The 26918-nt window shown below is 44.6% G+C and overlaps 1 protein-coding gene and 1 non-coding gene across 3 annotated transcripts; one reads left to right on the top strand and one right to left on the bottom strand.

Annotated features, from left to right (window-relative positions):
* Window positions 1-1086: 1086 nt before the first annotated feature.
* On the top strand, window positions 1087-19971 carry WDR5 (WD repeat domain 5). 2 transcript variants are annotated; one of them, XM_035113134.3, is made up of 15 exons: window positions 1087-1461; window positions 3299-3458; window positions 7509-7669; window positions 8365-8473; window positions 9183-9256; window positions 9743-9832; window positions 10888-10977; window positions 12124-12207; window positions 12764-12819; window positions 15416-15462; window positions 15563-15638; window positions 16408-16441; window positions 17155-17229; window positions 17450-17537; window positions 18830-19971. In XM_035113134.3, exons 3-15 carry the CDS (start codon window positions 7589-7591, stop codon window positions 18928-18930), a joined length of 1005 nt encoding a protein of 334 aa, XP_034969025.1. In that variant the 5' UTR covers window positions 1087-1461; window positions 3299-3458; window positions 7509-7588; the 3' UTR covers window positions 18931-19971. The 2 variants fall into 2 exon arrangements, with proteins under 2 accessions (XP_034969025.1, XP_034969027.1); XM_035113136.3 differs by having other exon boundaries at window positions 1193-1461; window positions 7512-7669.
* Window positions 19972-23392: 3421 nt separating this feature from the next.
* Window positions 23393-23515, bottom strand: LOC118084607 (U6atac minor spliceosomal RNA). The gene has a single exon (XR_004692529.2). It is a non-coding gene; the product is annotated as a U6atac minor spliceosomal RNA (small nuclear RNA).
* Between the last annotated feature and the right edge of the window lie 3403 nt (window positions 23516-26918).

Genomic DNA, 26918 nt, shown 5'->3' with positions numbered 1-26918 from the left:
AGCAACACTGGACAGCTCAAACGATCATAATGTTAGTTTGTGAGAGGGTAGGTTGTATGCCTGAGTCCCTTTCTAATTCCTGGATCCAACAAGGATTCAATAGCTGTCAAGTTTCTTGGTATGTAATGCCCTCAAAGTATGGGTCATTAAGGTTACAAAGGAAGTGGCTCTGTGCCAGAGGTACTTAGAAAGAGAAAAGCCTGAGCTGAGGTGTGTGAGCCAGAAGCTAGAACCAAATAAGCCATGTGGGAGATACAGCCTGATCTCTGCCTGGGTATCCCAGTTTGTGGCTATGGGAGAAGCAAGACCGTCTTTGGATGCTAATGCTATGAGTCCCTCCATCGTAAGCTCAGGTTCTATACATGTGTAAAAAACCTGATCTCCCTGTGTCTTTAATTGATGTGAGTCATTCTGGAAGACAATAATTGTCTGCAAAGCAGGATAATATTCTGGCATGCACATCATCCCGATCTCTAAGCAGTGTGAGGGATTCCAGGCGCTTACCCAGGGTATTTCATTGAAGCTAAATACTGTATTATGTGGGCTACAGTCTACTACTACATCACATGCATGAACTATTATCTTGAGGTGCAGGAATGCATTTATTTATTTATCCACTCACTCACTCATTCATAGCATACAAATGGTTGGGTGCGGGTGTGAAATTTTAACTATATCACTGATGCAAAATAATTAATACTTTATGCAATGTATAAAGGTAAGGAAAGCTTCTTCTGTCTCGCTCAGTTATACAAGCCTCGTCGCTTCTAATTCGGCCCCTGCCCTGAGAAGGACCGACACGTGTCTTTCTTTTTTTCTTTTCTTTTTTTTTGCCTGCTTCCAACCCATTCGCACATTCAGGCTGCGAACAAAGACGTCGCTCTCTTTCAAGGCGTTTGGCGTCCGCGTTCTTATCCACGCCGCCTGCCTTTTTTGGTTCCTCTGGGCGCTCCGTAGCAGCGCGCTCAGGTCAGCCTGCTCTCCTGACCCCTCTAATCCCCGCCCCTTTTTAAGGTGGGCCTCGTCCGTTTTTGGAAAAGAAAAAGACCATTGTCCCTTTGCGGACACTATACCTTTAAGGGTGGGGCCTCTCTCCCTGGACTGCAACTCCCTTCACGCCTTGGTCTCTGCGCTTAAGGGGCGGGTCGATGGGAATTGTAGTCTGATAACGTCATCGCGGCGAAGCCGGCCCGTGCGTACAGCGCATGCGCTTGGGCCGCCGCCGCTGCTGCTACCGTCGCTTTTCCTCGAGCTGCAGCGAGCGCGGGTTCCGTCAGCGGTGCGTCGCTTTTTCCCAGCCGGGTCCGTTTAGTGCGCCTGCGCGAGGCCCTGGGTATCCCCTCCTCCTCAAGAGAGAGCTTCCGCCGCTTCTGTTACTGCTGCTGCTGCTTCTCCCGCCGAGCGCTGAGGTGAAGGCGGCGGCAGCAGCGGCGAAAGCGGCGCCTCTAGCCGCGCCTTGAGGTGAGTTCGACTGTGGAGGAGAAAAGCGGCGGCGGCACCTCCGCCTCGTTCCCGGAGAGGGGAACCGGATCGCTGAGGGGGGGGGGAGGGAAGGGGGCCGGGGAAGGGGGGGAGAGTCTGGGCCCGCACCATCCGCCCATCCCTCGCTTCCTCGCGGGAAAAGCGCACGCGCGGAGGGGAGAGAGCTGCTCCTGCTGAAGCCCAGTAGCGATTCCTTCGGGGTGGTGAAATGCACGCTGGCGCCCATGCACGCTTCTCCCGCCGTCCTTCCTGCCGCTGCTACTTATGGGCCACCACGGTTAGGCTTCCCGGCGGCCACGATGCTCGGGCTACTCTTCTAAGTAGTGCCACCGATCGCGGTGATGCCCCTCGCGGGAATCCTGGGTAGTGAGTGCCACCACAGTCGTGGCCATGCTCCCGGTGAGGTTGCTGCTTAGTGCCACCAGAAGTAATAAGGCTGCCGGTGGTGGCACAGGTATGGCGATGAGGTAATGGGTGCCGGGATGCTTGAAGAGGGGACGGTTAAGTAGAGCCCCCAATAGTAATAATGGGTTGCATCCCACGAGGATCTGCTCAGAGCAGACCCATTGCCGTGAATGGGCCTAAGTTAATCCTATGCAGAGTGCGCAGTGGCGCCCCTGCCCTTTCCTTGCGGAGGAAGGGGATTCAGCAGCGTGGAGGGGTGTTCCCTGGGTAGGGTTTGATGAAGTCGCACAGGGACAGGTTGTGGAGAGGTGAGGACTGATAATGAATCCCTGAGGGACCCTAAAAGAGAGAGGGAAATTAGAGAATTCTAACCGTGCACCCAATTGAATATTGGACAGTTAGGAAGAAAAGTCGGACCGTGTGGAAACAGAATCATGGAGACCTACTGGGTCCTTTCATGCTGAGGTCTATGTTGTCCTCCCCTCCTTTAATTCTCACAACAGTAATGTAAGGTAGGTTAGGCTGAGAGGAAATCATAGAATCATAAAATTGGAATCAGAGTTGGAAGGCCATCCAACTTCTGTTTAAAAACCTCCAACAAAGGAGAGTCCACCACCTTCCCAGGTAGTCTGTTTCACACCATGAAGCTTACTTTGTTTTTAAAATAATTTTTATTGATTTCTTTTCTCATAACAAATATCCAATATCCTTACTAAACATTCATTTTCCAATTTTCCCCTTCCCTATTGACTTCCCTCAGCTTCCATTTCTGGTTTATTACATAAAATGATACATTCTGCTGTTTGAACATAATACTTCTTGTTCTCTGTAAATAAGATTGTACATGTTTATTTAAATCCTGCCAACAAGTCCATTTATTGTTGTTGTTTCTGCAAATATACTGTAAAAGGTTCTCATTCTTTTAAAAAATCACTATTGTCCTTTTCACAGAGTTTGTTAACTTTGCTAACTCTGCATAATTCATCAACCTTTCTTGCCATATTTTTTTTTTTGATGGTACATGAAGCTTACTTTGGACTGCATATACATAGGATCACACTGCTGATGACTTATCTGCCTGGGATTTGTGAGCTGTGGTTTCTGCATTGCGGAGAATTGGACTAGATGACCCTTGGTGTCCCTTCCAACTACAGTTCTAGGATTCTGTGTCCATTAATCCCAGTGGTCCTACTCTTGGGTAGAACTACTGTTGAATAATACCTAATTTTCATAATGAGACTGCTAAGGAACTACTAGTACTGGTATACATCAGTTTTATTGCACTTTGCAGAGCAGTAGCGTTGCCTGGGTTCCTGTTGATTTGAAGGGGAATGTGCAGGAAAACTTCCAGCTCGGTTGTGTTTAGGACTATTGTGTGTGCCATCACAATGATATCCCATCTTTTCTACAGGGAGCTCCTAAGTTCTGCCCACCTCCCTGTTCTATCTGCACAGCAACCTTGTGAAACGTAGGTCAGGCTGAGAGGCAGTGATTGGTCCTCAAGGTCGCAACCAGTGAGCTTCATAGTCGAGTGGAGAATTTGAAGCTCTGAAGTTGCCCCAGCTGTCTTGGTAGGTTTGATCATTATTCCTTTACCTCAGTTTTTTCAGCTCATCAAAATGGGGCAGAGATGGGGGCATCTGTAAGGCACTTAGTTTACTCCAGAGCCTATACTTGGGTAATATTAGCAGCAACGGTGCCAAAAGAGGGTGGGACTGAATGTGGCCAGGGTAGAACGGGGAATCCCCATAAACATACATTTTCCGATTTCTCCCCTCCCTGTTGACTTTACTCAACTACCATTTCTGGTTTGTTACATCAAATGATACATTCTGCTGTTTGTATACTGTAGTATGTTGTCACATTGTTAAACTTCTTATTCTCTGTAAATAAAGTTGTAAATGTTTATTTAAATCCAGCCATTGAATTGTGCTGCTCAGAAACTGAAGGTCTGTTGAGTTACGTCAGAATGAGGGAGGGAGGGAGCCTCCCTGGGCAGAGGCAGTCTACCTGAGGGAAGGGGAGCGGTTGCTTGGTTGCTTGGTTTTATTCTCATTCTCATTGTGTATTTTGTGTTTTTATGTTGTGAACCACCCTGAGATCTGCCAGGTGAAGGGCAGTATAGAAATGTAAGAAACAGAAACAGAATGTAGGTGTGTGTGTTGGTGTGTGTGACTAAGACTAACCAACTAAAATACCAGATGAAAAAGAATAATAATACATAAACGATGACATAGTGATCGATGGGGGTTATTATTGGGTTATTTTATTTTGATTAAATATATTCTGATCTTTTTTGTGAACCACCCTGAGACCTCCAGGTATAGGGCGGTATATTAATAAAAATAATAAATAAATAAATAAATAAATAAATAATAATTTCTTCTTGTTGTTTCTGCAAATATATTGTAAAAGGTTCCCATTCTTTTTCAAAGTCACTATTGTCCTTTTCACACAATTTGTCCATTAACTTTGCTATTTCTGCATAGCTCATCAACTTTTCTTGCCATTGTGCTTTTGATGGTACTTCTCCGGTCTTCCAGTTTTGCGCTATTAAGATTCTTGCCGCTGTTGTAGCATACATGAATAGGTTCTGTTTTTCTTTTGGCAATTCTTGTCCTAAAATACAGAACAGAAAAGCTTCTGGTTTTTTTAACAAATGTTATCTTCAACATTTCTTAAAATTCATTATATATCATTTCCCAAGAGTAAGTATAACTTTTATATGCACTGAGAAAACAACAAATTTGTGTAACTTGCTTTATTGTGATGTTTGCTTTATTGCGGTAATCTTGAACAGAACCCAAATATTTCTGTGGTATGCCTACAGCTGTTTGTATTACAGGCATCCTCCCCCCCCCCAACAAAAAATTTAAACAAAGATTAGGTTCTGGGCCCCTGTGTGCATAAGCGGGAAAAAAAATCACGTAAGGGGAGAGCACCCTCTAAAAAGCCTCTAATTGCCTCCCCCCCCCTGCTCTCCAGTTCTTTCTCCCACACACTCTCCACACAATACTCTCTTCAACTAGAGTTGAAGCTTTCGGGCTGTCTGGAGGCTGGAGGACACGTGAAAAAGCGGCGGCCGCTGCACTTCTCTGCCCTCACTGAAGTCCTCTTTGAGCTCTAGAGAGGGTCTTGTTGCAAGCCACAAAAATACTCCAGTTCTGTCCCACCATCTTTTTGTTTATTTCCTAGCGTTGTGCATATACGCGGTCGAGTTGGTCATGCGTAAGGTGGGGCATGTGTGTGTGTGTGTGCGCGCGGCTGTATTAGTGTAGCAATAACGCTCTTAGTAATAATTCTGCTACTAATTGTTGCGATTATTGTTTGTGGTAGTGATAATGCTCCTAGTAATGTTACTACCCCTGTCTATTGAATTATTTAATGTTGGTATTAAAGCAGTGCCAGCAGTAGTGCTAATGCTCTTTCTCCTCCTCCATACCATCCATCATTACCTGCACCCGCAGTAGCAGTAAGACCTTAAGGAGATCCATGTTACTAGGCCCACCTAGTCTATCATCCCTCCTTTCCTAGTGGCTCCTCTTCCTGCCCACCTTCTGTGGGAGAGACTCCCTGTTTGAAACCTTAGAGAGCTGCTGCCAGTTAGTGCAGACATTAGTGGACTAGATGAACACAAGGGTTCATTTGACTTTGTTTAGGACAGCTTTCTGTATTCCTGTGTCTTCTGAACCTCAGCTTGTGGTGTGTTTCCTTCAAACAAGCCACAGCAATAACCAAGGTTTGTTTTTGGCTTACCACTTGTGGTTTGTTCGGAGGAAGCAAAAACAAGAGTCCAGATATGGACAGCCCTTCAAGGCCAACTCTGACTTGTTTTGTCTTTGATAAACGGGAACAAGGTTGAATTTTTTTGAGAAGTGAGTGCTGGTACCCTGCTCATTCTCGATAAACCATAGGTTGTTTTAAAACTGTGGCTTAATGTGACACGACAGTCTCTCTGTGTGTAATATAATACATTGCCTGTACTACACCTTGAGGCAAGAGTCCTGCTATATCTGGTGAAAGCACACCTGTAGCAATGCTGCAGTGAGATGGTTCCCGCTGCAGTAACAGCTCAAATTTCCTAGAATATGAGTGCAGCATTTTATCAGACTTCTTTGGAGACTCAGGCATAGAAGATGGGGTTTTGCTGCAACAGCAAATGACCCTGCCTTATTTAACACCCTCTTTTCTCCCTAGGTGGTTTGCAGGCTGACCTTTAAACTCCCAAACTCTTAATTTAATTTCATTTTGAATCTTACTATTAGCATTTGTTGGTATTGAAAACCCAGAAGACTTCATTTCTTAAATCACCCAGACCTTGCATGTTTGAGGGCCTGACTTCCCAGTTTAACAATAACTTATACATGGCAGTTTGTATTACTTTTGCAGATTTGCACAGATGTGGAATGGGAGGCAAGCTTTACCAGCTTTCTGTTTTAAAAATTTCAAATGGAAAATATGTTTAATGGGGAAAAACAATGAAGTGTCTTAAATTCACTTAAGAATTATATGCAAAATAAGCTGAGTGACTCTGCCATAGCAACTGGGCAGTATTGAATTAACAGTTGTAGTGGGAAAGGAAACCATTGCCTCTGTACAGATCCAAATGAATAGATGTGAAGTTCTTGATGAATCATAGATTGCATCTGCACTGTTAAAGCATGTGGCTTTCCCCAGAGAAATGATGGGAACTGTCGTTTACCCCTTCACAGAGCTGCAATTCCCAGCACCCTCAACATGTTACAGTTCCCAGGATTCTTTGGGGGAAGTTATGGATTTTAAATGTATAGAATAGATTTGACCTCAGTTGTTTCTCTCTGGACCCTGCCTTTGAAATTGTTTTGCTTAGGTCTGGTCACCTCAAGATCAGTGGCATAGTGTCCTTTCAGATTGAAATGTACTACTGGGTCTTTATTTAAAAAAATACTGCCTTTTTCTGATGTCAGATTTGTGCCAGTGACTCCCTTGTGCAGGGACTAGGTGTAGCATGCAGAAGAGTCCTGGTAGTAGATCACTGCATATGCTGTGTTTGGGTCTGAATAGAGACAATGGTTTCTTCTTTGTCTTTGCTGCCACAGTCTACTGTGGCTACCCCCCTGGAAGTTATTTTTGGAAAAAGCCAGTGCAGAACAGGAGAGTAAGTGTTGAAGGACAAAGCCCTGGAGTAGGACTGGTAACTTGCTTAAAAGCCAACCCCTAATTTCTCTCCTGCCTCTCCAGTCAGCCCGTACACAAACACTAAAGAATTTATAACATCAGCTTTAGGAGACTGTCATCACAGTCCAAGAGATGGTCACTACAAAGTGTGATAATGGCTTTAAGAAGCTTTAAAAAGTGTCCTTGGGCATGATTGAACCTCCATGTTCAAAGATGCTCTACCTTGGAATATCAGGTGCTGGTGAGCAAATGGGAAGGCTGTTGCAGGATGTGGTAGGCTGTGGTCTGATCCAGCAGGACTCATGTGGGTTGAAGGTGTATTGGTGCAATGGGTCTCTGGTTTTAATTTGGGGCTTGTGTGCGTGATTTGTTCCTTGGCTGCCTTAAGTTTGGAAAACCATTCTTTGTTGATCCTTAGTAAGCTCTGCATCGCAAAAATGTTTCCCCTTCTCCCCATTTTCTAGTAGGAGACACCCTCCTTTGAATTGGCTTGCACTTCCATCCCGTGAAGTGCCCAGATCCTGGCTTGCTAGTTTTCATAGCCATGGCAACGGAAGAGAAGAAGCCAGATTCAGAATCAACCAAAACACAATCAACACCCTCCTCTTCAACCAATCAGAGCAAGGTGTGTGTCAGGGCTTCTGGGCTGTAATTGTGTCTGCAAGTTCAAATATTCTGAACATGGTAAACTCTTGTGTATGGACTTGATTTTGTGGGGGCGTGTTTGTTGGATACTGTTCATTTAAGAACCCAAACCCAGCTCCGGCTCTTCTGGCACTAGAGGCAGATCTAGATTCATTCATAAGGATCTAACTGCCATGCTGTTTTCTGTTGCCTGCTTATAGATTGCCTCTCTTTGGAAAGTATCCAAAGGGATTGTAAGGGAAAATTTGGGATCCAGCTCTTTCCAAGCATCTAACACAGGCTTCCTCAAACTCTGCCCTCCAGATGTTTTTGGCCTACAACTCCCATGATCCCTAGCTAGCAGGACCAGTGGTCAGGGATGATGTGAATTGTAGTATCAAAACATTTGGAGGGCTGAGTTTGAGGTAGCCTGATCTAACACAACACAGAAGGGTTGTTAGAGGTCAAATTAAACTTGATCATTTTGATTAGGTCTGGCCTCCATCCATCTTGGTCTCCCTTCTCTTTGAGTATTTCTGACTGTTTCCTGAATAACTGTTGGGTTTGGATCCTGCCTGCCTGGGACATCAATAACAGGTGCTTTGACAGGCCACAGCATGCTGAGTCAGACTCAGAGAGTTTTGCAAGTTTTGTAGGGCTGTGCTTGAAGCATCTCTTGTGGTTTTCTTTTCTCAGCCTGCCCCTGTAAAACCAAACTATGCCCTGAAGTTCACACTGGCAGGACACACAAAAGCTGTCTCATCAGTGAAATTCAGTCCCAATGGGGAGTGGCTGGCCAGTTCTTGTAAGTATCCATTCCGCATGGTCAAGAGGGATCCTTTCCTGACTCCTATTCACATTTATTTCTAGGGCTGTTTCCCAGTTTAAGAAATCGAGTGTTCATTGTGTCAGCACATGCATGAAACAAGCATTTGTTTTTTTAGATTACTGTATGTGTTCTTGGGGCAAAGATTAGGCATTCTCTCCTGTCTGAGAGGGTGGGAATGGACCTTATACATGGTCCATTCTGGTCAGGGTATCATCAATACTGACTGGTAGCAGATCTCCAGGATTTCAAGTGGGGAGTTATTTTCCAACTCTACCTCAGTTTGCCAAGTATTGAACCTGGAACCTTCTGCATGCGAAGCAGATGCTCTTCCAGAGTGAATTCCCCTTTTTAGATGGTTCTTGCCATCGCTAATTTTTCACTTGGGACTTCCTGTACACTATGAAAACTAAAGCTACACCAAGAGAAACTGAATTTATATGCCTTGTGCAAGTCAAGTACAATGTGCCTCAGATGTGAGAGGCATGAAAATTATTCTGCTAATATCATATGTTGGTGGGCTGTATTTATGTATTCACTTAAACAAATGCATCTTTATAACCCCCATCTTCTCTAAAAAGAGTATAATCAGAGTTCAAAAATACCTGCATGGCCCCCCCCCCTTACGTTGCAGGGTCAAGGTGCCTAAAATAATTTCTATTGGTGGATTCTCTTCTCTCTTTTTTAGCGGCTGATAAGCTTATAAAAATCTGGGGTGCCTATGACGGCAAATTTGAGAAAACCATATCTGGCCACAAGCTGGTGAGTACCTCCCAATTAATAAGGGGACTGGTTGAAGTACTTGTTGTAGAGTTAACTGGACAAGTGCCTCAAGATGTAACAGCGGCTTCTGCCTATGCAAATAAGGAATAAGTGGCTGGGGATTTTTAACCATCTTCTTGCCTGGAGGGATTTAGCCTATGGGGGCATGGGTAATAGGTTACAACAGTTGCTCACTTCAGAAGTAGATCGTTCACCATTTCTGTTGCTTGGGTTGTTTGGTGAGAAAAGTTCATTGCAAAATAGTACATGAGAGAGAAGGAGTTGTTTGGCTAACCCCTTGTTGTTTTCTGTTATGCTCTGCTGCATGGAGGGAGGGTTTTTTTTTGCTAGAGGGAGCATTTAGAAATATTATCCTATTTACAGTCTGCATTTGTAACTACCTCATTCTGTGTAAATTGTACACAGTTTATCAGTTAAACACAGGTGAATGACTTTTTGTAAAAAACTAAACATTATCTGTTGCAGGGAATCTCTGATGTTGCTTGGTCATCTGATTCAAACCTTCTTGTATCTGCTTCAGATGACAAAACTCTCAAAATTTGGGACGTGAGCTCGGTAAGAAGCTTGTAGCTGCATCCCCTACTTGTTTTGCTTACCACTCAGGCATCTTGGAGAGCCTTAACTGGATTCTAATATGACTATCTATCTATAATGGTGCTCCTGATCCAGCTAAACTCACTTCTGACTTTTCATGCACTGAATCACAAATTCAGCTTTATCACGACTTCTAGGTTTTCCTGTCCATTGACCTGAGTCTGCTCTTGGTAGTTAAAAGGCCAGATTAAAAGTTCAAAATAAATTTACCTCAATTTATATCCTGTTCATTTTACAAAATGTTGCCAGCAGTCTGTGCACAACAAATACATAAAAACTACCTGTGTGGTTAAAATAAATCTTTATGGGGTCCATCCTGATAATTCAGACAATGTCAGAGACCCATTTTAGGCAGTAATATAATCCGTTTTGTGTGTGGATTATTATTATTAACAGTCCAAACTATAAAATACCTTCACCCCTTAATGCGGACCTGGCCACCAGATATATAGCCTTTAAAAATCTTAAAACTGCTGTACTGTATCTAACACACATTTTCCTTCTCGTGGGTATTTATGTTCCTGACAACAAAAAGAAGTTTGTGTTAGCTAAACTTTGAGAGCTGTAGTGTACATATTTTCATTGAAATGTGCATGGATAGCAAAGCATTTTTTTAAGGCCAAGATTTGTGAGTTTGTCTTAACACAGTTGTTTTGCAGGCTGAATAGTTTTAAAATGCAGTTCCCTTTTTGGTTAACTTTTTGAAGGGAAGATATAGGAATTCCCTTCCTGCATTGCTGGCTCATTAAATTTGTTAGTGGTCCATTCCACTAATGGTGCTGTGGTCACTTAACATCGGGGGATGGGGAGCAGGGACATCCTGCAGATGTAGCTTTGTCTCCAGGTGAGCTGACACTGGTTCTCTCCCACCCAGTAGCTGAGCATTTTAAACTTGAGTCCCAGTCCAGTGTGTCTTATCTCTTGTGTCTGCACCATATGGTGCTACATTCCTCACTGTGCAGCCAGTCCTAAGAATATGGAGCTCTGGCCCATTTACTGTTTTATTATCTTTTTAGGGGAAATGCTTGAAAACCCTGAAGGGGCACAGCAACTATGTCTTCTGCTGCAATTTCAACCCACAGTCCAACCTCATTGTCTCAGGATCGGTGAGCATTTCCTTTTGCTGAAAAGAGGCAGTGGGTCGCTCTTGCTATCTCTTTCATAAGACAAAATGGTGGGCCAAGCTCTGACTCAAATCTCTAGCTGTGTTGCAGCAGGCATTAACTGTTTCATTTCAGGGCATCATGGTGCTGGTAGGATACAGTTTCCTCTTGCCATGGCAGATATTCAACTAATGTATTGGGGGGCGGGGAGAAGGGAAGAGAAATATTGGCCAAGCATCTGCTCTGTTGTTGATTTCATCAGTGAACACACCATTGTGATATTTGAGTCAGAAAGGTAGAGTCCACAGGCCTATAAAGCACACAGGCTTATACAGAGGCATTTCCTTACCTTAGGTTTACACAGGTGCAGAACAGGTGCAAGGAGAACAGGGTGCCTGCTCCTTGCCAGGCTAGCTTAAAGCTGAGTTTTTCCTGCACAAGCATTATTGGCACATTCTTAAAACAGTCTGAGGAAGCAAGTGATCCTAATAACTTCCTTTCACACTCCTTTACAGAATTTACATCTCTTCACGTGTTAGCTATCTATTAAAGCATATACTGTAATTTCCATTAACTTCCAAAATGCATAAAGATGACAAGCCATTTGGATCTGGGCCTCCTGCTGAAAGGCAGGAGTAAGCTCTGTCTATCTCTGCTTTTTGTGAGTTGGGTGTCCCTGCAGTGCACTCTATAGAGCAGCTGCTATATAGGACAGGTAGCTTGTGATGCTCCAGGACGGTTGGAAAGCCCCCCCCCCAGTTGTTAATTTAGTCCCAGGGTGGACCTTCACTTTCTGTCTCTGCTGTAGCTCAAACTTGGATGTTCTGTGCAATGGCTGTGTAACAGGACAGCAAGGAGAAGGAACAAAAATTGGTAATAAAACTGTTTTTGCAGTAGAGGTAGTGTTGTTCATAAAATCTCAACTGTGCAATAAACCTTGCCCTGATTTCACACAGAGGTGCTTGAACAGTGACTTCTTGCTTTGGAAAGAGGAGAGATGATGGAACCTGATTCTAGGTTTCTTGTGAAGATATTAACCACAAAGAAATCTTGTCCCTGATTTTGTCAATGGAGTTCCTTTACAAGTAGTTGAAATTTTAAGAGACAATACTGAAGTCTTCTGAGTTTATTCCTTTGTTTTGTCTCCAGTTTGATGAGAGTGTGAGGATATGGGACGTCAAAACCGGGAAGTGCCTAAAAACCCTGCCAGCCCATTCTGACCCGGTTTCAGCGGTAGGTCCTCTTGGGATGAGTTGAGATGAGCTGGGCTGTCCCTTATGTTCCCCTGCTCCCGCCCCGCCCTGTGACAAAGTTGCCTGCCACCTGCCAGTAACATTTCAAGCTTCTTGAGTGAACTCCTGGTCTTCCAGGCTGAGCAAGTGGAGTAAAATATTGCTGCTGCCATCGCCTTGTTTGGCTAATGGTTTAGCAGTGTCAGCTGGGGAGGAAAGCTTGCCCTGCTAGATGTGAAATCCTTCCTACATCTGATGCTTACTCCATAGGAATACAACACTCCATGCCACAGCAGTCTTTGGCTCCAGGTGGATGTTTTACACCTTACATTCTGCAGTAAATGTTCAGCAAACTGGCAGAGTCTCTTAAAGAGCAGCAGTGTATTTAAATTGGGTCTTGATATGGGGGGCATTCTGGCACCAACCTTAGGGAATTTTCTTCCTGAAAAAGGTGCCTTGTACCACAGATGCAATATTGCCTCTTGGTAAGCCACCAAAATAATGTTTATTTATGTGTGGCAGTATAAATTCAATTAATAATAAATTCTTGCCTCCAGGTGCATTTTAACCGTGATGGCTCCCTGATAGTGTCCAGCAGCTATGATGGCCTCTGGTAAGTGGGAGAAGGAGAGAAGGCTGGGTTTAGATCCTGAGTTTTTGAGGTGGGGGCATTCAGCCACCCGAGGAATGATGAGTAGAGAATGGGTCCCTCTGTCCAGAATTCTGACTTAATTTCCAGCCCCTTCCTCCAACCCCCCCAAGAGGCAGCTCTTTTGTTCTCCTGCCGCTAAACTGGCTCAGACTGGCTGTATCTTAAATATTGATAATTTTAAGCCTCAACATTGGAAGAATAGGCTAAGAGGTGTGTGTGCACATGTGTGTGTGCGCACATGTGCTGTGTATGTGGGAGATCTGTGTCACTTTTAATTATTTAATCTGATAATTATGCAGGTTCTGACCTGTAAAAAAAGAAAACGGAGCTGTCGCACAGTGTGTATGGGAACACACAGCTTTCACGCAGAAGATCCCTGCAGCATTTATAATCATCGTTTATTTATATGTCATCTTTACATAGTTATACCATTCTCAGGTCAGCTTACAAAAGACTTGTGTACCGTGTTTCCCCGAAAATAAGACAGTGTCTTATATTTATTTTTCCTCAAAAAGACACACTATGGCTTATTTTCGGGGGGTGTCTCCATCAGGAAGGAGGCTCTGGGCAGGGACGTCTTTCCCATAGACATTAGTGGCGCGGGGCAAGCTTCCTTCCCGCCCCTTGGCTGCTTTTGTATGCTTCTTTGTTGCTGCCTGCCGCACTTCCTCGTGTTGGTGGCGCCACGTCAGGAGTGGGCAGGGCGGCTGTCCTCCGGCACCCGCCCGCTCCAGAGGAGAGTGCTGGACAGCGAAGGGGCCCGTCGGCTGACAGCTGCCCCCCCTTTGGCCTTTGCATTTAAAAAGCGGTGGGTATGCACTGCAGCGCTTGCCTCGCCCTCCCTCCTTCCGCACCTGAGGAAAGGGCAGCGGAGCGAGCGGCGAGCTCCCCTTTGAGTACCTTCCCCCTCCCGCCTGCCCCTTCCTGTGATTCTTCCGGCCGCATTCCGGGCACACACACCATGTGAAGCATGTCGGCGACCGGGGACTGCACTTCAGAGCGAAGCCTATTGTGGATGTGGGTAGAGGTGTGGGGGGGAGAGCAGCGAGGAGAAGGAAAACTGTGCGGTGGCGGCGGCTCTGGGTGCGCGGCCACCAAGCCAGCGGCAAACATCTGCCTGACTTCACAGCAGCCTCTGGCACCGCTGGGACAGACAGGGCCGGCGCCTAGTTGCTGCGCACTCGTAAGTGGCGCGTTCGCTGCTCAGGAGGGAAAGAAACTTTTAGATGTCGTTGTTCACCTGCCTTTCTTGCCTTGCTCTGAGGCAGCGGGAGGTGAGTGCCCTGAGGAAGCCGCTCGGAGTGCAGGGTGGCGGCACTGAGGGAAGGGCAGAGAGAGGAACTGGAACTGTTTGCCTCAAGAAGGAAGCGGCAAAGGGTGGGCGAGGAAGCGTGCGCGAGGTCCTCGTGGTTGGCTTTGGGGCTCAGGAGAAGTCGCAGCCTCTCAGCCCCTTCATTTCTCCCGCAGCAGAGCTCGGTGCTGCCAACTTGTGCAGGGACACCCCATGTCCTCGGGACAAGCAAGCAACTGCAGGAGGAGGGCAACTTCCGAGAAATTTCCGTGAAGTGCCTGTGCAGTTGATCGCACATGCCTGCCGTTCACTTTCCCCACTGGCTAACAACAGCCCCACGTGGAGTTGAGACGGAGCTCTGCCAAAGAAACCAAGGGCAGGCCGGCTAGCCCCTCCCTGAGATAATCGCTCGGATGGTTGCTTACATTCCTTCCCCTCTCTGGGCGTGGCGCGGCATGGCAGAGGGCAGCGAGCTGTTGTTGGGAGGCGCTGTGTCCATGTCTTATTTTCGGGATATGTCTTATATTGCGCAAATGCTTAGAAATCCTGCTATGGCTTATTTTATGGCTACGTCTTATTTCAGGGGAAACACGGTAATTATAAAAAAAACCAACCATATTCAGTCATAAACAATACATGATAACTTTTCAATAAATTTTGAAGGATTTATTTTTTTACAGAAAACCCAAACAATTCATAAAAGGTCTAATAATAAAGATAGAAAAGCCTAATTCCATTAACAGCAAAGCTTATTCACACAAGCTTATTCACACACACATATCCTGATTAAATCTTGACACCCTCAACAGAGACGCCGTCATGTCCCACCCCAAAAGTCTCTAGGCCAGGCATCCCCAACCTTTGGCCCTAGAGATGTTTTGGACTACAATTCCCATCATCCCTGACCACTGGCCTTGTTAGCTAGGGATCATGGGGGTTGTAGGCCAAAACATCTGGAGGGCCGCAGGTTGGGGATGCCTGCTCTAGGTCCTGCAGGACTTACATTTAAGATGATCTCTGGCCCCTTCAGTAGCAGCAGCGCTTGCAGGACTCATTTTGAGCCCTCTCAGGCCAGGTGGGAATAGCTCAGCAAAGCAGGGAGCAGGTCACCAGCAAATACTGTCCTTCCGCAGTTAAGAGCAGTAGCTATACCAACTGTCTGATCCTCTGCTTTTGCCAAATGTGTGTGTTGTCCCCCTAGTTTCTCTCTTCCAACCATGGTTTTTTGTTGCCTTACTAATGGTGACTTTCATCTTCACCTTGCAGCCGAATCTGGGATACAGCATCAGGACAGTGTTTGAAAACACTGATTGGTAGGTTTTTTGTGTGCATGCTCCAAAGGCTCCTGTTAACGTATCCCACAATAATAGCCTTTCAGATGAAAATGATGGTTTCTCTTTTCCTTCGCTGCAGATGATGACAATCCTCCTGTGTCTTTTGTGAAGTTCTCTCCCAATGGCAAATATATTCTAGCGGCAACGTTGGACAAGTAAGAGTCAAGGGGTGTTGTGCTGCTTTTTCAGAGCAAATAACTAATTATGGTGGCAGGGTTTCTCAGCTTTATCAAAGAAACAAAACTTCCAAATTCAGGGGCATTATACCTCCTGATTTACTAGATCACAACCGTACATATTTAAACATTAGCTAAACTAGCACAACAGCCTGGAGAAAGAAGTGTGTGCAGCCATAACCATCCAGACAGCTTTGAATATGTTTCTGCATATATATTGCGTTCTCATTTTTCTGACCAATTTGAAACCTAAGATAAAAGGCCACTCTTTCAGTGCCAGGGATCCATTCTGGAAGATGGGAAGTAGCGGTGGGAACAGAGTGATTGTGAGGGCAAGTTGCTGAAAGGGTGAACTGTGAGAGTTCAGAAGCTTATATTATCTCCAGTGAGGAGGGAGTTGAACAGATATCTGAGTGGGGGAGGTGCAATGAGCTCACAGAAAAAATGGCCACTGCGATACAAAGGATGGCAATGGGAGAGAGAAGTCACTCTAAAGTTTAGACAAGAGAGGAAAGTCTCATCTAAACTGTAGAGTGACTTCTCTTTCCCATTGCCATCCATTGTATCGCAGTGGAAAGTCTCTTCTGTAGGTAAAGAAATAAAATATGATAGACATTTGATGAAGAAGCTTAAAACTAGCAGATAGTTGCTTTATATAGGCATGAGGATATATGAAACATCTGAACACCCTAGAAGCCTAGATACTATTTTAAAGTATTGTGCTTCATTTCCCTGTCTTTTGCTCCAGCACTCTTAAGCTTTGGGACTACAGCAAAGGAAAGGTGAGTCTTGATATTTTCCTCAACAGTGAACTTACTAGGGGAAGTCTTTTTAATAAATGTTGCGGTTGGCTGGTTGGTCCCCCCCCTTTTACTTACAGTCCAAATCTCTATGTGTGTTAACTTGCTGGGTTCAGTAGGGCTTACTTCCTAGTAAACATTATAAGACTGCAGCCATAAGTTATTATTGCAATTTTTCATTTCATTTCTTTACCGCTTTATATTTTTAAGAAAAAAATCTCAAAGTGATTTACAGCACATTAAAATAACAATCCACAGTAAAACATTACTGAAGAAAGTAAAACAAGTAAAATGTGAAATTAAAAATGTGTCACTGGAGTGAATTGTGCATTGATTCACATGCTTTGGGGGGGGGCAGGGAAAGATTACTGTAATTGGTAAAATGTCCCACTGAATTGTTAAATATATTAACGCTGACAATATACACAATTCATTTTTTGCTTTGCTATCTTGAAAAACAAAAACAAAAAAGCCCAAAGGTGACTATAATGGCACCCGCAACCTACGTTTAAGGGGCCATTTGACAAATAACTTACACATCTGAGTTTCTAACACTGGTGAGCACAGGTTGCTGGATCCAGCATCTAAGCTCCTCTTATGTTCTGTTGTAAAGCTCAGTCAAGGAAATGTACCCGAGGGGTTCCTTTTCTGCCTCTGACTTCTGTGGTGTATTCTGTGTTCTTTTTACATTCCAGTGCCTAAAGACCTACACAGGCCACAAGAACGAGAAGTACTGCATCTTTGCCAACTTCTCCGTTACTGGTGGAAAGGTGAGAATTTCTTTTTCTGGGTTGCTGTGGAAAGGGTTTTGAGCTTAAATCTACAAAGTCAACTCATGGTTTTGCTTTGAAAGTAAACGGATGCTCAGTCCTTCTAAACTCTTCTCTAGAGTTCATTAATAATAATTCCTGCATGCATCATTTTAGTTGGCCTGGGGTGTAGGTTGCTCTTTTCCCCCATTTTAATACATTTGTTTTCTCCCTCATTTAGTGGATCGTGTCTGGTTCAGAGGACAACCTGGTTTACATTTGGAACCTCCAAACAAAAGAAATTGTACAGAAGCTGCAAGGGCATACAGGTGGGAGGACCCAGAATATTTTAAGTGGTTTACCTCTGAGTGGTGTGAACTCACAACTATTTTGGACTGCTTACTTAGCTAGTAAAGCAAGCCCTGACTAAGTAATATTCCCCCCAGCAAGCATTCCCCTCCAGTGTCTGAGGTCTTGTAGAGGGGTTGCTCTAAAAGTGTGTTGAAGATGGTTCACTGAGGACTAGTGAACTTGCTTCTGAATGCTTTGGTACAGAAATTCTGTCATGGGTGTGTCCTTGACTTTAAAAGAGTAATTGTATTTGATTAATCAAGAAGATTTCTTATCCCTCATAATCAGTTCACAGTAGAATACAGTGGACCCTCTGGATCAGGGGTCAGCAAACCTTTTCAGCAGGGGGCCGGTCCATTGTCCCTCAGACCTTGTGGGGGGCCGGACTATATTGTGAAAAAAAATATGAACAAATTCCTGTGCCCCACAAATAACCCAGAGATGCATTTTAAATAAAAGGACACATTCTACTCATGTAAAAACACCAGGCAGGCCCCACAAATAACCCAGAGATGCATTTTAATAAAATGACACATTCTACTCATGTAAAAACATGCTGATTCCCGGACCGTCTGCAGGCTGGATTTAGAAGGCGATTGGGCAACATCCGGCCCCCGGGCCTTAGCTTGGGACCCCTGCTCTGGATACAAACTTAATTCATTCTGGGGGTCCATTCACACTAAAAATTACGTAAATAGAGTGCACGATTTAGCACTTCTGCGCATATGCAAGGTGCACAGAGTGCTTCTGCGCATGCGTGCATGGCGAAACCCAGAAGTATACACTTCCAGGTTTGCCATGGCTGTAACCCGAAGATTCTGTATCCAGAGGGATATTTAAGTAGAGGTACGACTGTATACAATTTTAAAAATTATTACAACTATAAAATGCACAGAAACCTTTCTAAGTGGAACAGAACAGTGTAAATTCATCCTACTGAATGAATTTCCTTAACTATCAAAAGATAAGGTTGGTAAGCAATTAGGGCAGGTCCATTATAGCTTAGTGGTTAGAACATCTGCTTTGCATGCAGATGGTCCCAACTTCAACCCCCAATCTCCTGGTAGGGATGGGAGAGATTCCTGCACGAAACCTTGGAAAGCCACTGCCAGTAAGTGCAGACAGTACTGAGCAAGCAGCAAATTATTTGTGGGTTTGTTTTGCAGGTTGCCTTCAACAATAGTCCCCTCACCCAAGCAGATTGATTTTTTTTTGTTTACTAAATCACTGGGTGACCATGTCTTTTGTTGTCGTCTGTCTCTCCCAACAGATGTTGTGATCTCTACAGCTTGCCATCCAACGGAGAACATCATTGCCTCAGCAGCTCTAGAAAACGACAAAACAATTAAACTTTGGAAGAGTGACTGTTAAAATGCTTTCAGCATCACTTCAGAGACTGCTGGGGGGTGTCTGGAAAACATGGGGGTATTTTGTGTTTGTGTTTTTTGAAGACCCATTTGCCAGGAAACAAAGCAACCTTTGAGAAGATGATGTCTCCTAGTCTTTGCCCAAAGAACTTCTCTCTTTGGCTTGTCTCCAAACTGGGCAAATATAGTTTTTTTTGTTGGGGGGGGGGGGGAATAATAAAAAGGTTCTGTTCTGTTTGAATTGGTGGCTTTTCCTACTGGGAAGCCATTAACTATTCTCTCCTTGCAGAATAAGATGGCATCCTCATTCCTTGGAGGGAACTCTTGTCTCCTAATAGCAACCACCGCCAAGTCATAAACTTACAAAGAATCTGGATATGTTAACATTTTTTAAAGAAAAAGAAAAAAGATCCAGGCAGGTAGGCCCTAGTACATAAAACTTTAAATAGAAGAGCCATGGTGGCTCATTACTAAAGGCAAATTTTCCAATTTTAGTATATGTGCTGCCGAAGCGAGCACACTAAAGGCAATTTTTTTAACGTGACCAAACAAGTGTTCTTTTGCCTTGCGCCTATTCTCATTTCCCACCCATCCAAGTTTCCAGAACCTGTGACTAAATCACCCTTTCTTTGTCCTTCTGTGTAATGCACCCTGTTCATCATGCTCTCCGATAGATGCTACTTGACAGTAAAAGTCTATTCACGCTTTTCACCCCACCCCAAATTATCTGTTCAACCTCTGTCCTCCAAAGTCTTTGCTTGTGGCTTTTTGTTTGTTTTTACTTAAAAAAAATATTCTGACAAATTTCACAAACTCTGTACAGTTATTTCAGTGTAAAAAAACAAAACGAAAACACTTTTTTTATCTTGGAAACCTCACTGTATGAGCTTGTATTTGCTAATGCTATGGCTTTATTCTATCCCCCTCCTTCCACATTGGTATATTCCTTTTCTACCCTTTCTTCCCTCTCCTCTGCGCTTATCAATATTTTACACATCAAACCTGGTTACCATATGCACAATAAAAAGGTGGGCTTTTTTGTGAATTGGTTGTCATTCAAGTGGACTGCTGTACAGTGTCTCTGGATGTGTCCCCTGCCAATTCCTTGTATGGGGCACAATTCCTTGGGGTCACAGCTGATTGCCTCGTGACCTGCTTCCAAAGACAAAACCAGTCTGGGTTAACCTTTTTTTCTTTCATTGCAGAGGAAGGAACTGAAGACAAAATTATTATACACTAGTCTCATTCAGCCCGTTAAGAAAACGGGCGCTAGAGGTGCAACGGGGCCGCGGCCTTCCCTCACTTTCTGCGCTCGGCCCCAGGGCGCGCCGGGAATGCAATTAAACAAAGCGCTCTCCCATCGTGTCCCGCGGCCGAGCGCAGAGAGGAAGGGAAGGCCGCGGCCCGCTGCTCCTCCCACGGGCTAGGTAGGGTTGTCAAGAGGTGGTGGCGGCGGACCAAGATGGCGGCATCAGGCTCCTGGGCCGCGGCGGCCCCGGAGCCCAATGCCGCCATCTTGGTCCGCCGCTGCAGGGGGACGGGAGGCAGAGGGTTGAGGGGGGGAGAGAACGCGCGTGTGTGTACGTCTCGTCCAGTCCCTGTGTCCATGGGGCACATGCGCATTAGCGCGGACACAGGGACACAGGGACTGGACGCAGAGACACAGGGACTTTATTATATAGGATTCAGATTTATTACATGCTCTTTCCCATCTCTTCCCAAGGCAGGTTACATTTTAAAAATCGGTGTTAAATTCAGCCATAGGAGTAGGGTGGGTCCTGAAAATATCAAAGGCTGAGGGTAATGAATGCATTGAAGGAAACTCACTTGGCTATTGCTGAAGAGAGACTGAAAATAGTCTTTCCTACACAAGAGAAGCCTGCAGGACCAGGTCAGTGGCCGCCCATCTAGTCTAGCATCCTGTTCTCACAATAGTCAGCTAGATGCCCCAAAGGGAAGCCCATAAGCAGGACCCAAACACAAGAGCCCTCTCCCCTCCTGTGATTCCCAGCAATGTTTTCAAAAGCAGTGCTGCCTTTGACCATGAAGGTAAAGCATAGCTAGTAGCCACTGATAGCCTCCTCCATGAATTGGTCCATTCCAGCCCAATCCTTTAAAGCTGTCCAAGTTATCTTGGCAGCTATGATTTTAGGGATTTTTAGGGACACTTGAACTGCTTAGGATGATGTAATGACACCCATTTCCACTCTCAGGAGATGGCCGTGGAAGAGACCAGGTTGTGTTAGTACAGTTTGATTGTTAGGTTCCATAGGTCTGACGTGTACAAGGATGTGTGTGTCTATATATGTATACAACTGGACCTCTACTGCTTTACATCTGCAGGTGAGGCAGTGGATGTGTTTGCCTTGTTAATGGAATGGATGAGAGCCAACAAATGAGCTCAATCCCAATAAGATAGAGGCACTGTTAGTGGGCAGTTTCCTAGACCGGATGGGTGGGAGGCTGCCTGCTCTTGATGGGATTACATTCCCTCTGAAGGAGCCAGTATGCATTTGGGGGGTACTCCAGGATCCATTGCTGTCACTTGAGGCTCAGGTGGCACAGAGTGCCTTCTATCAGCTTTGGCTGGTAGCCTAGCTGCACTACCAGTCAAAGCTGGACAGAAAGCCTAACTTATGCTGCTTATGCTCTGGTAACCTCTGCTACATGGGCAGCCTCTGAAGACTGTTCAGAAACTTCCACTGGTGAAGAATTCAGGGCAATACATTTTTGAGCATATAATGCCAATCCTGACCTGACTGCACTGGCTGCCAATTAGATTCTGGGATCAATTCAAAGTGCTGGTTTTCACCTATAAAGCCCAGGACAGGGTAGCAATACCTCACGGACTGCTGCTCTCCATATGAACCAACCCAGACCCTGCAATCACCATCTGAGGCCCTTCGTGTGCCTCCTTGATGAGAAGCCTGAAGGGTGGCAACATGAGAACAGGCCTTTCCTGTGGTGTTTCAATTGTGGAATGCTCCCCAAGGAGGTTCACCTGGTGCTTATATAACATTAGGCACATTCTTCCTCTTTCAGACCTATGGCCTTTTAAAAGGGATGCGGGTGGCGCTGTGGGTTAAACCACAGAGCCTAGGGCTTGCCGATCAGAAGGTTGGCAGTTCGAATCCCTGTGACGGGGTGAGCTCCTGTTACTCAGTCCCTGCTCCTGCCAACCTAGCAGTTTGAAAGCACGTCAAGGTGCAAGTAGATAAATAGGTACCGCTCCGGCGGGAAGGTAAACGGCGTTTCCGTGCGCTGCTCTGGTTTGACAGAAGCGGCTTAGTCATGCTGGCCACATGACACGGAAGCTGTACGCTGGCTCCCTCGGCCAGTAAAGCGAGATGAGTGCCGCAACCCCAGAGACGTCTGCGACGGCCTAATGGTCAGGGGTCCCTTTACCTTTATGGCCTTTTAAACTGTACGTATGCTGGGGCGAAGGGGTGTTGTTTGCTCCTTTGTTATGCTTCCCCCCCTGTTTTTCTATTGTAAATTGCCCTGTGATCCTCTTATGAATTTACTAAATAATTACATATTATTAATAATAATATATTATTATTAATATATTCGCCAGAAGCAGCTTGGTCATGCTGGCCACACGACCTGGAAGCTGTACGTCAGCTCCCTTAGCCAATAACGCGAGATGAGCGCCACAACCCCAGAGTCGGTCACGACTGGACCTAATGGTCAGGGGTCCCTTTACCTATTAATAATAAACCACCACACTTAGTGGTATTAGTGAGGAATGAAGGGGATAGCCATGAGTACATACGTGGATTCATTTTACATAAGGTTGATCAGTAAAGGTAAAGGACCCCTGAGCATTAGGTCCAGTCTATTTAAACACCAACATTTCAAGTATCTGAAAGGCTGCTATATGTGGAGCATTGGTCAAGCTTGTTTTTTTACTGCTCCAGAGGGCAGGACTTGAAACTATAGATTCAAATGACAAGGAATGGGAGTCCAGTTAAACATCAGGAAGAACTTCATGGTGGTAAGAGCATATTGGAACAGGCTGTCTCAGAAGGTGGTGCTCTCCCGTGGAGGTGTTTGAGCAGAGGTTAAATGGCCACCCATCTTCCTCGCTGTGATTCCTGAATTACAACAGGTTGGACTAGATGGCCCTTTAGGCTGGGATCCCTTCCAAATCTACAATGCTATGATTCTACTTATTGCATTAATATTCCACATTTCCTTCAATGAGCTCAAGGTGGTGGGCATAGTCCTCCTCATAAGAACCCCGTGAGGTGCGTTAGACTGTGAATCTTTTCCCAGTCTATGTGCTTGTTTACCCACCCAAGCTTACCTAAAATCAATATTAAGTTGCCCCACTACTTCTGTGGATGCAAAAATAATAATGGAACATTTTATTTTTACAGAGCTTCACTGCTGCTAATGTTTATGAGTTTTCATTCTTGGAGTTACACTCCCTTCTGCAAAACTGGCCAACCTCATCAGAAAATAAAATAAAATGGTTAGATGCCACAAAGTAAGCGGCAATATCTTAAACCATATGCATGTTGTACATGCCATAAACACATATTTCATCAAGTGCAGTGCTACCCTTCTCTCCTTACATGCAATACGCAAGTAAGCTGAACAACAGCTCATATTATACCTTGGGATACTTATATTTTAAAAGTTATGGGGAGCCAGTTGAGATGATCTCTCCCCACCCCTTCAATAATGCTTTAATTACCTGCATTTCCCATTTACACCGCTACATACATACGTACCGGTACATACTGAGTATTTCATTTAACAGCTACGGAACATTAAGAAAACAAATCTGCACGACTTAAAAATTCAACTGCTTCCTGAACATATCATCCTAAAATATGTATGCTTTTAACCAATCGAAAGTTAATACTTTGGAAAGCTATTAGAAATCAGGAGCAGATTAACTCCGTCCCTGTTTTGTACTGTTGGAAAAATAAGCACGAGGATTATTTAAAGCCTGGTCCTCCTTTATGTTTAAATTCAGGACAGATATACTTAGACAATAGAGTATTTAAAAGTAGAATAGTTTGGAAGGGTGGCCAGGCGATGGAAATGAAGGATGAATCCTCGATTCCGAAACGTCCGATAGATTTACTCGACATGCGGGTAAAAGTCGCCAGAGTGCCTTTTTCTTTTCCCCGCTTCCAAGATGGCGACCGTAGTGAACGTGCAGCAGAGAGATTAGGTTAAGAGTTCGAATCCCCACCTCAACCAAGGCTAATTAATTATATTTTCATTTACAACATATATTTCATTGCTTTTTAACTGAGAAAGTGAGAAGTGAATTTTTTTAAGAATACGTGTTTATATTTTGCTCATTCTGCAGGCTTGCCATATGTCCGGAATAGCTAAAAAACGTAATTTCTATGATTTTGCTAAAAAAGCTCAACAACTTTTCTGTCCGGATTTTTACTGTTTGAAATATGGTAAGCCTACATTCTGTCTCTATACAGCGATTTGGTAAAAGTGGGGGAACTCTTGTGTGTTTCAATTATTTGCAAAAATTCGGGACCAACCATTGCATGTTTCTCCGTTTCAGCAATCCTGAAATCTGCTCAACACTTATACAAATCAGGCTAACAAAAAAGTTTTTTTAAAATAAGTAAGTAAGTGAGTTACAGGTACAGGTACTTGTTTTAAAATTCTGCTGATTTTACCAACATGTTTGATAATTTTACTGCGTCTGATGGTTTTTAAATTTGATTGACTTTATTGGTTGTGCCAACTGCTTAGGCAGGGGACCCAGGTGGCGCTGTGGTTAAACCACTGAGCCTAGGGCTTGCTGATCAGAAGGTCGGCGGTTCGAATCCCTGTGACGGGGTGAGCTCCCGTTGCTTGGTCCCAGCTCCTGCCAACCTAGCAGTTCAAAAGTACAAGTAGATCACCCGCTACAGCGGGAAGGTAAACAGCGCTTCCATGTGCTGCTCTCGCTCGCCAGAAGCGGCTTTGTCATGCTGGCCACATGACCTGGAAGCTGTTATGCCGGCTCCCTCGGCCAATAATGCGAGATGAGCGCGAAACCCCAGAGTTGGTCACGACTGGACCTAATGGTCAGGGGTCCCTTTAACTGCTTAGGCACTTTGTGCTCTTGATTAAATAAATTCTCTATATAACTTTTCTAAAGTAAAATAGGGTCCAACTGAATTGAGTCTGCAGTCTCTCATTCTCCCCACCCCCACATCCTAGGAACTGTAGTTTACTCCTGGCAGAGCACCCTTATCAAATGACAGTCCCCAGGAAGCGGGTTGGGGGGGGGTGTCGTCTGTTTTAAATGTGTGCTGAATATGGTTTAAAGTGACGTTTTTGGGGTCTCGGGGCATATGAAGCCCTCTGCTAAGTGGATCGAGTGCAGTTAGCAAACAAAAGTGACAAAAAGAACAGAAGGAAATACTCAAAGGTTTAAAGCCAATCCTGTCATATGGCTTTGTAAAGCAGGCAGAAACAGCACTACGTACATAATCCCTCAAATGTAGAGCATTCCTGTTTACAAACAGAAGAAAATCAAGTAGACTTCACTGTGCAATCTGAGCAGACTCAGTTCGTACTTAACCAAAACCATATGCGAAGAGGTTATCCATTTGATGGCTAATACTGTTTGAGAAGCAATACTGAGCAACATCCAACAGGCAAAATAAAAAAATTCCTTCAGTAGCACCTTAAAGACCAACTAAGTTTTTATTTTGGTATGAGCTTTCATGTGCATGCACACTTCTTCAGATACAGTACACTGAAACAGAAGAGCCAGACCCTTATGTATATTCAGAGGGTGGGGGTGGGGGTGGGGGGGTGCTACTGAAGGATTTTTTTTTTTTGCTTCGGCTCAGACCAACACGGCTACCTACCTGTAACATCCAACAGGCAGGTTATTTTTGTTTATTGGTTGATTCAACCCTTGATGTTTCTGTGGTTGATCAGCTTGCTGCCGTTGTTAGATATGTTTCTCCTAGTTAGTTGAACACTTTTTGAGGGTGTTTTTTTTTTTTGAAGTGAAAGATCACGGGTGAAAGTATGGCTGAGATGATACTGAATTACTTCAGTACATTTCAGTAAATGTAGAGGACAATCCTATGACAATGCAGCCGAAATGGGTGGAAAGTATAATGGCGTTCATATACAAATTCTGGAAAGGAACAAGTTTGCAAAATTTGTTCCATTCTCTAAATCTAGTTGGATGAACCGCAGTTGACCCGTGCACGAATGCAGTGAATTATTTTTGCCACAATATATTGTTTTTGTTTTTTTCTCAGCTTCTACAAAAAGATGTGCAGTGCTAAAAAAACACACACAACAACCCTTGTGTCTTCAGTCAAAATTTCCTAAATATTTACCTGACACAATATGAGAGGCTCCTGCAGCTGTTAGCGAAACTTATGCGTACACTGCGGAAGACCTCAGGCGCCCCCATGGCTTTATCCAAGCATCCCCAAACTTCGGCCCTCCAGATGTTTTGGACTACAATTCCCATCTTCCCCAACCACTGGTCCTGTTAGCTAGGGATCATGGGAGTTGTAGGCCAAAACATCTGGAGGGCCGCAGTTTGGGGATGCCTGGCTTTATCTCTGTCCCAGGAAGAGGAAGCTCAACCTGTGCCATTCCTGCCTGCCAAAGCTGCATCAAGGTTAAAAAAGGACCCAGAGCAGGTCAAGTGGTGGTAATTGACCAGCCTTTCAAAAATATTAGGCTCTCCTCCCCAGCCCTTAAAATCAGAAACAGCTGGCAATCTTAGCAAAGGCCCAAGCACTATGGGATTTATTTATTTATTTTGACTGAGCAGGGGGAAATGACTGTGATGAAATGAGATCGGTTGTGTGTCCAATATGGAATGATCTCTAAGAAGGATTGCCAGGCAAAAACCGTCTAATCTGTGCATGGCTTATCCGCCTTTCTGGGGATCCCAAAGGTTTAAGTGAGAACATGAACACCCTCCGGGCTTGTTAATAGAGCCTGCCCCCCCCGCCCCTTTCTTGATCAGTGTCGAGCAGCAACAGG

The sequence above is a fragment of the Zootoca vivipara genome, chromosome Z2, assembly GCF_965207765.1.
Source record: "Zootoca vivipara chromosome Z2, rZooViv2.hap1.1, whole genome shotgun sequence".
NCBI classification, from domain to species: Eukaryota; Metazoa; Chordata; class Lepidosauria; order Squamata; family Lacertidae; genus Zootoca; species Zootoca vivipara.
This window is presented reverse-complemented; position numbering and strand designations above follow the sequence as displayed.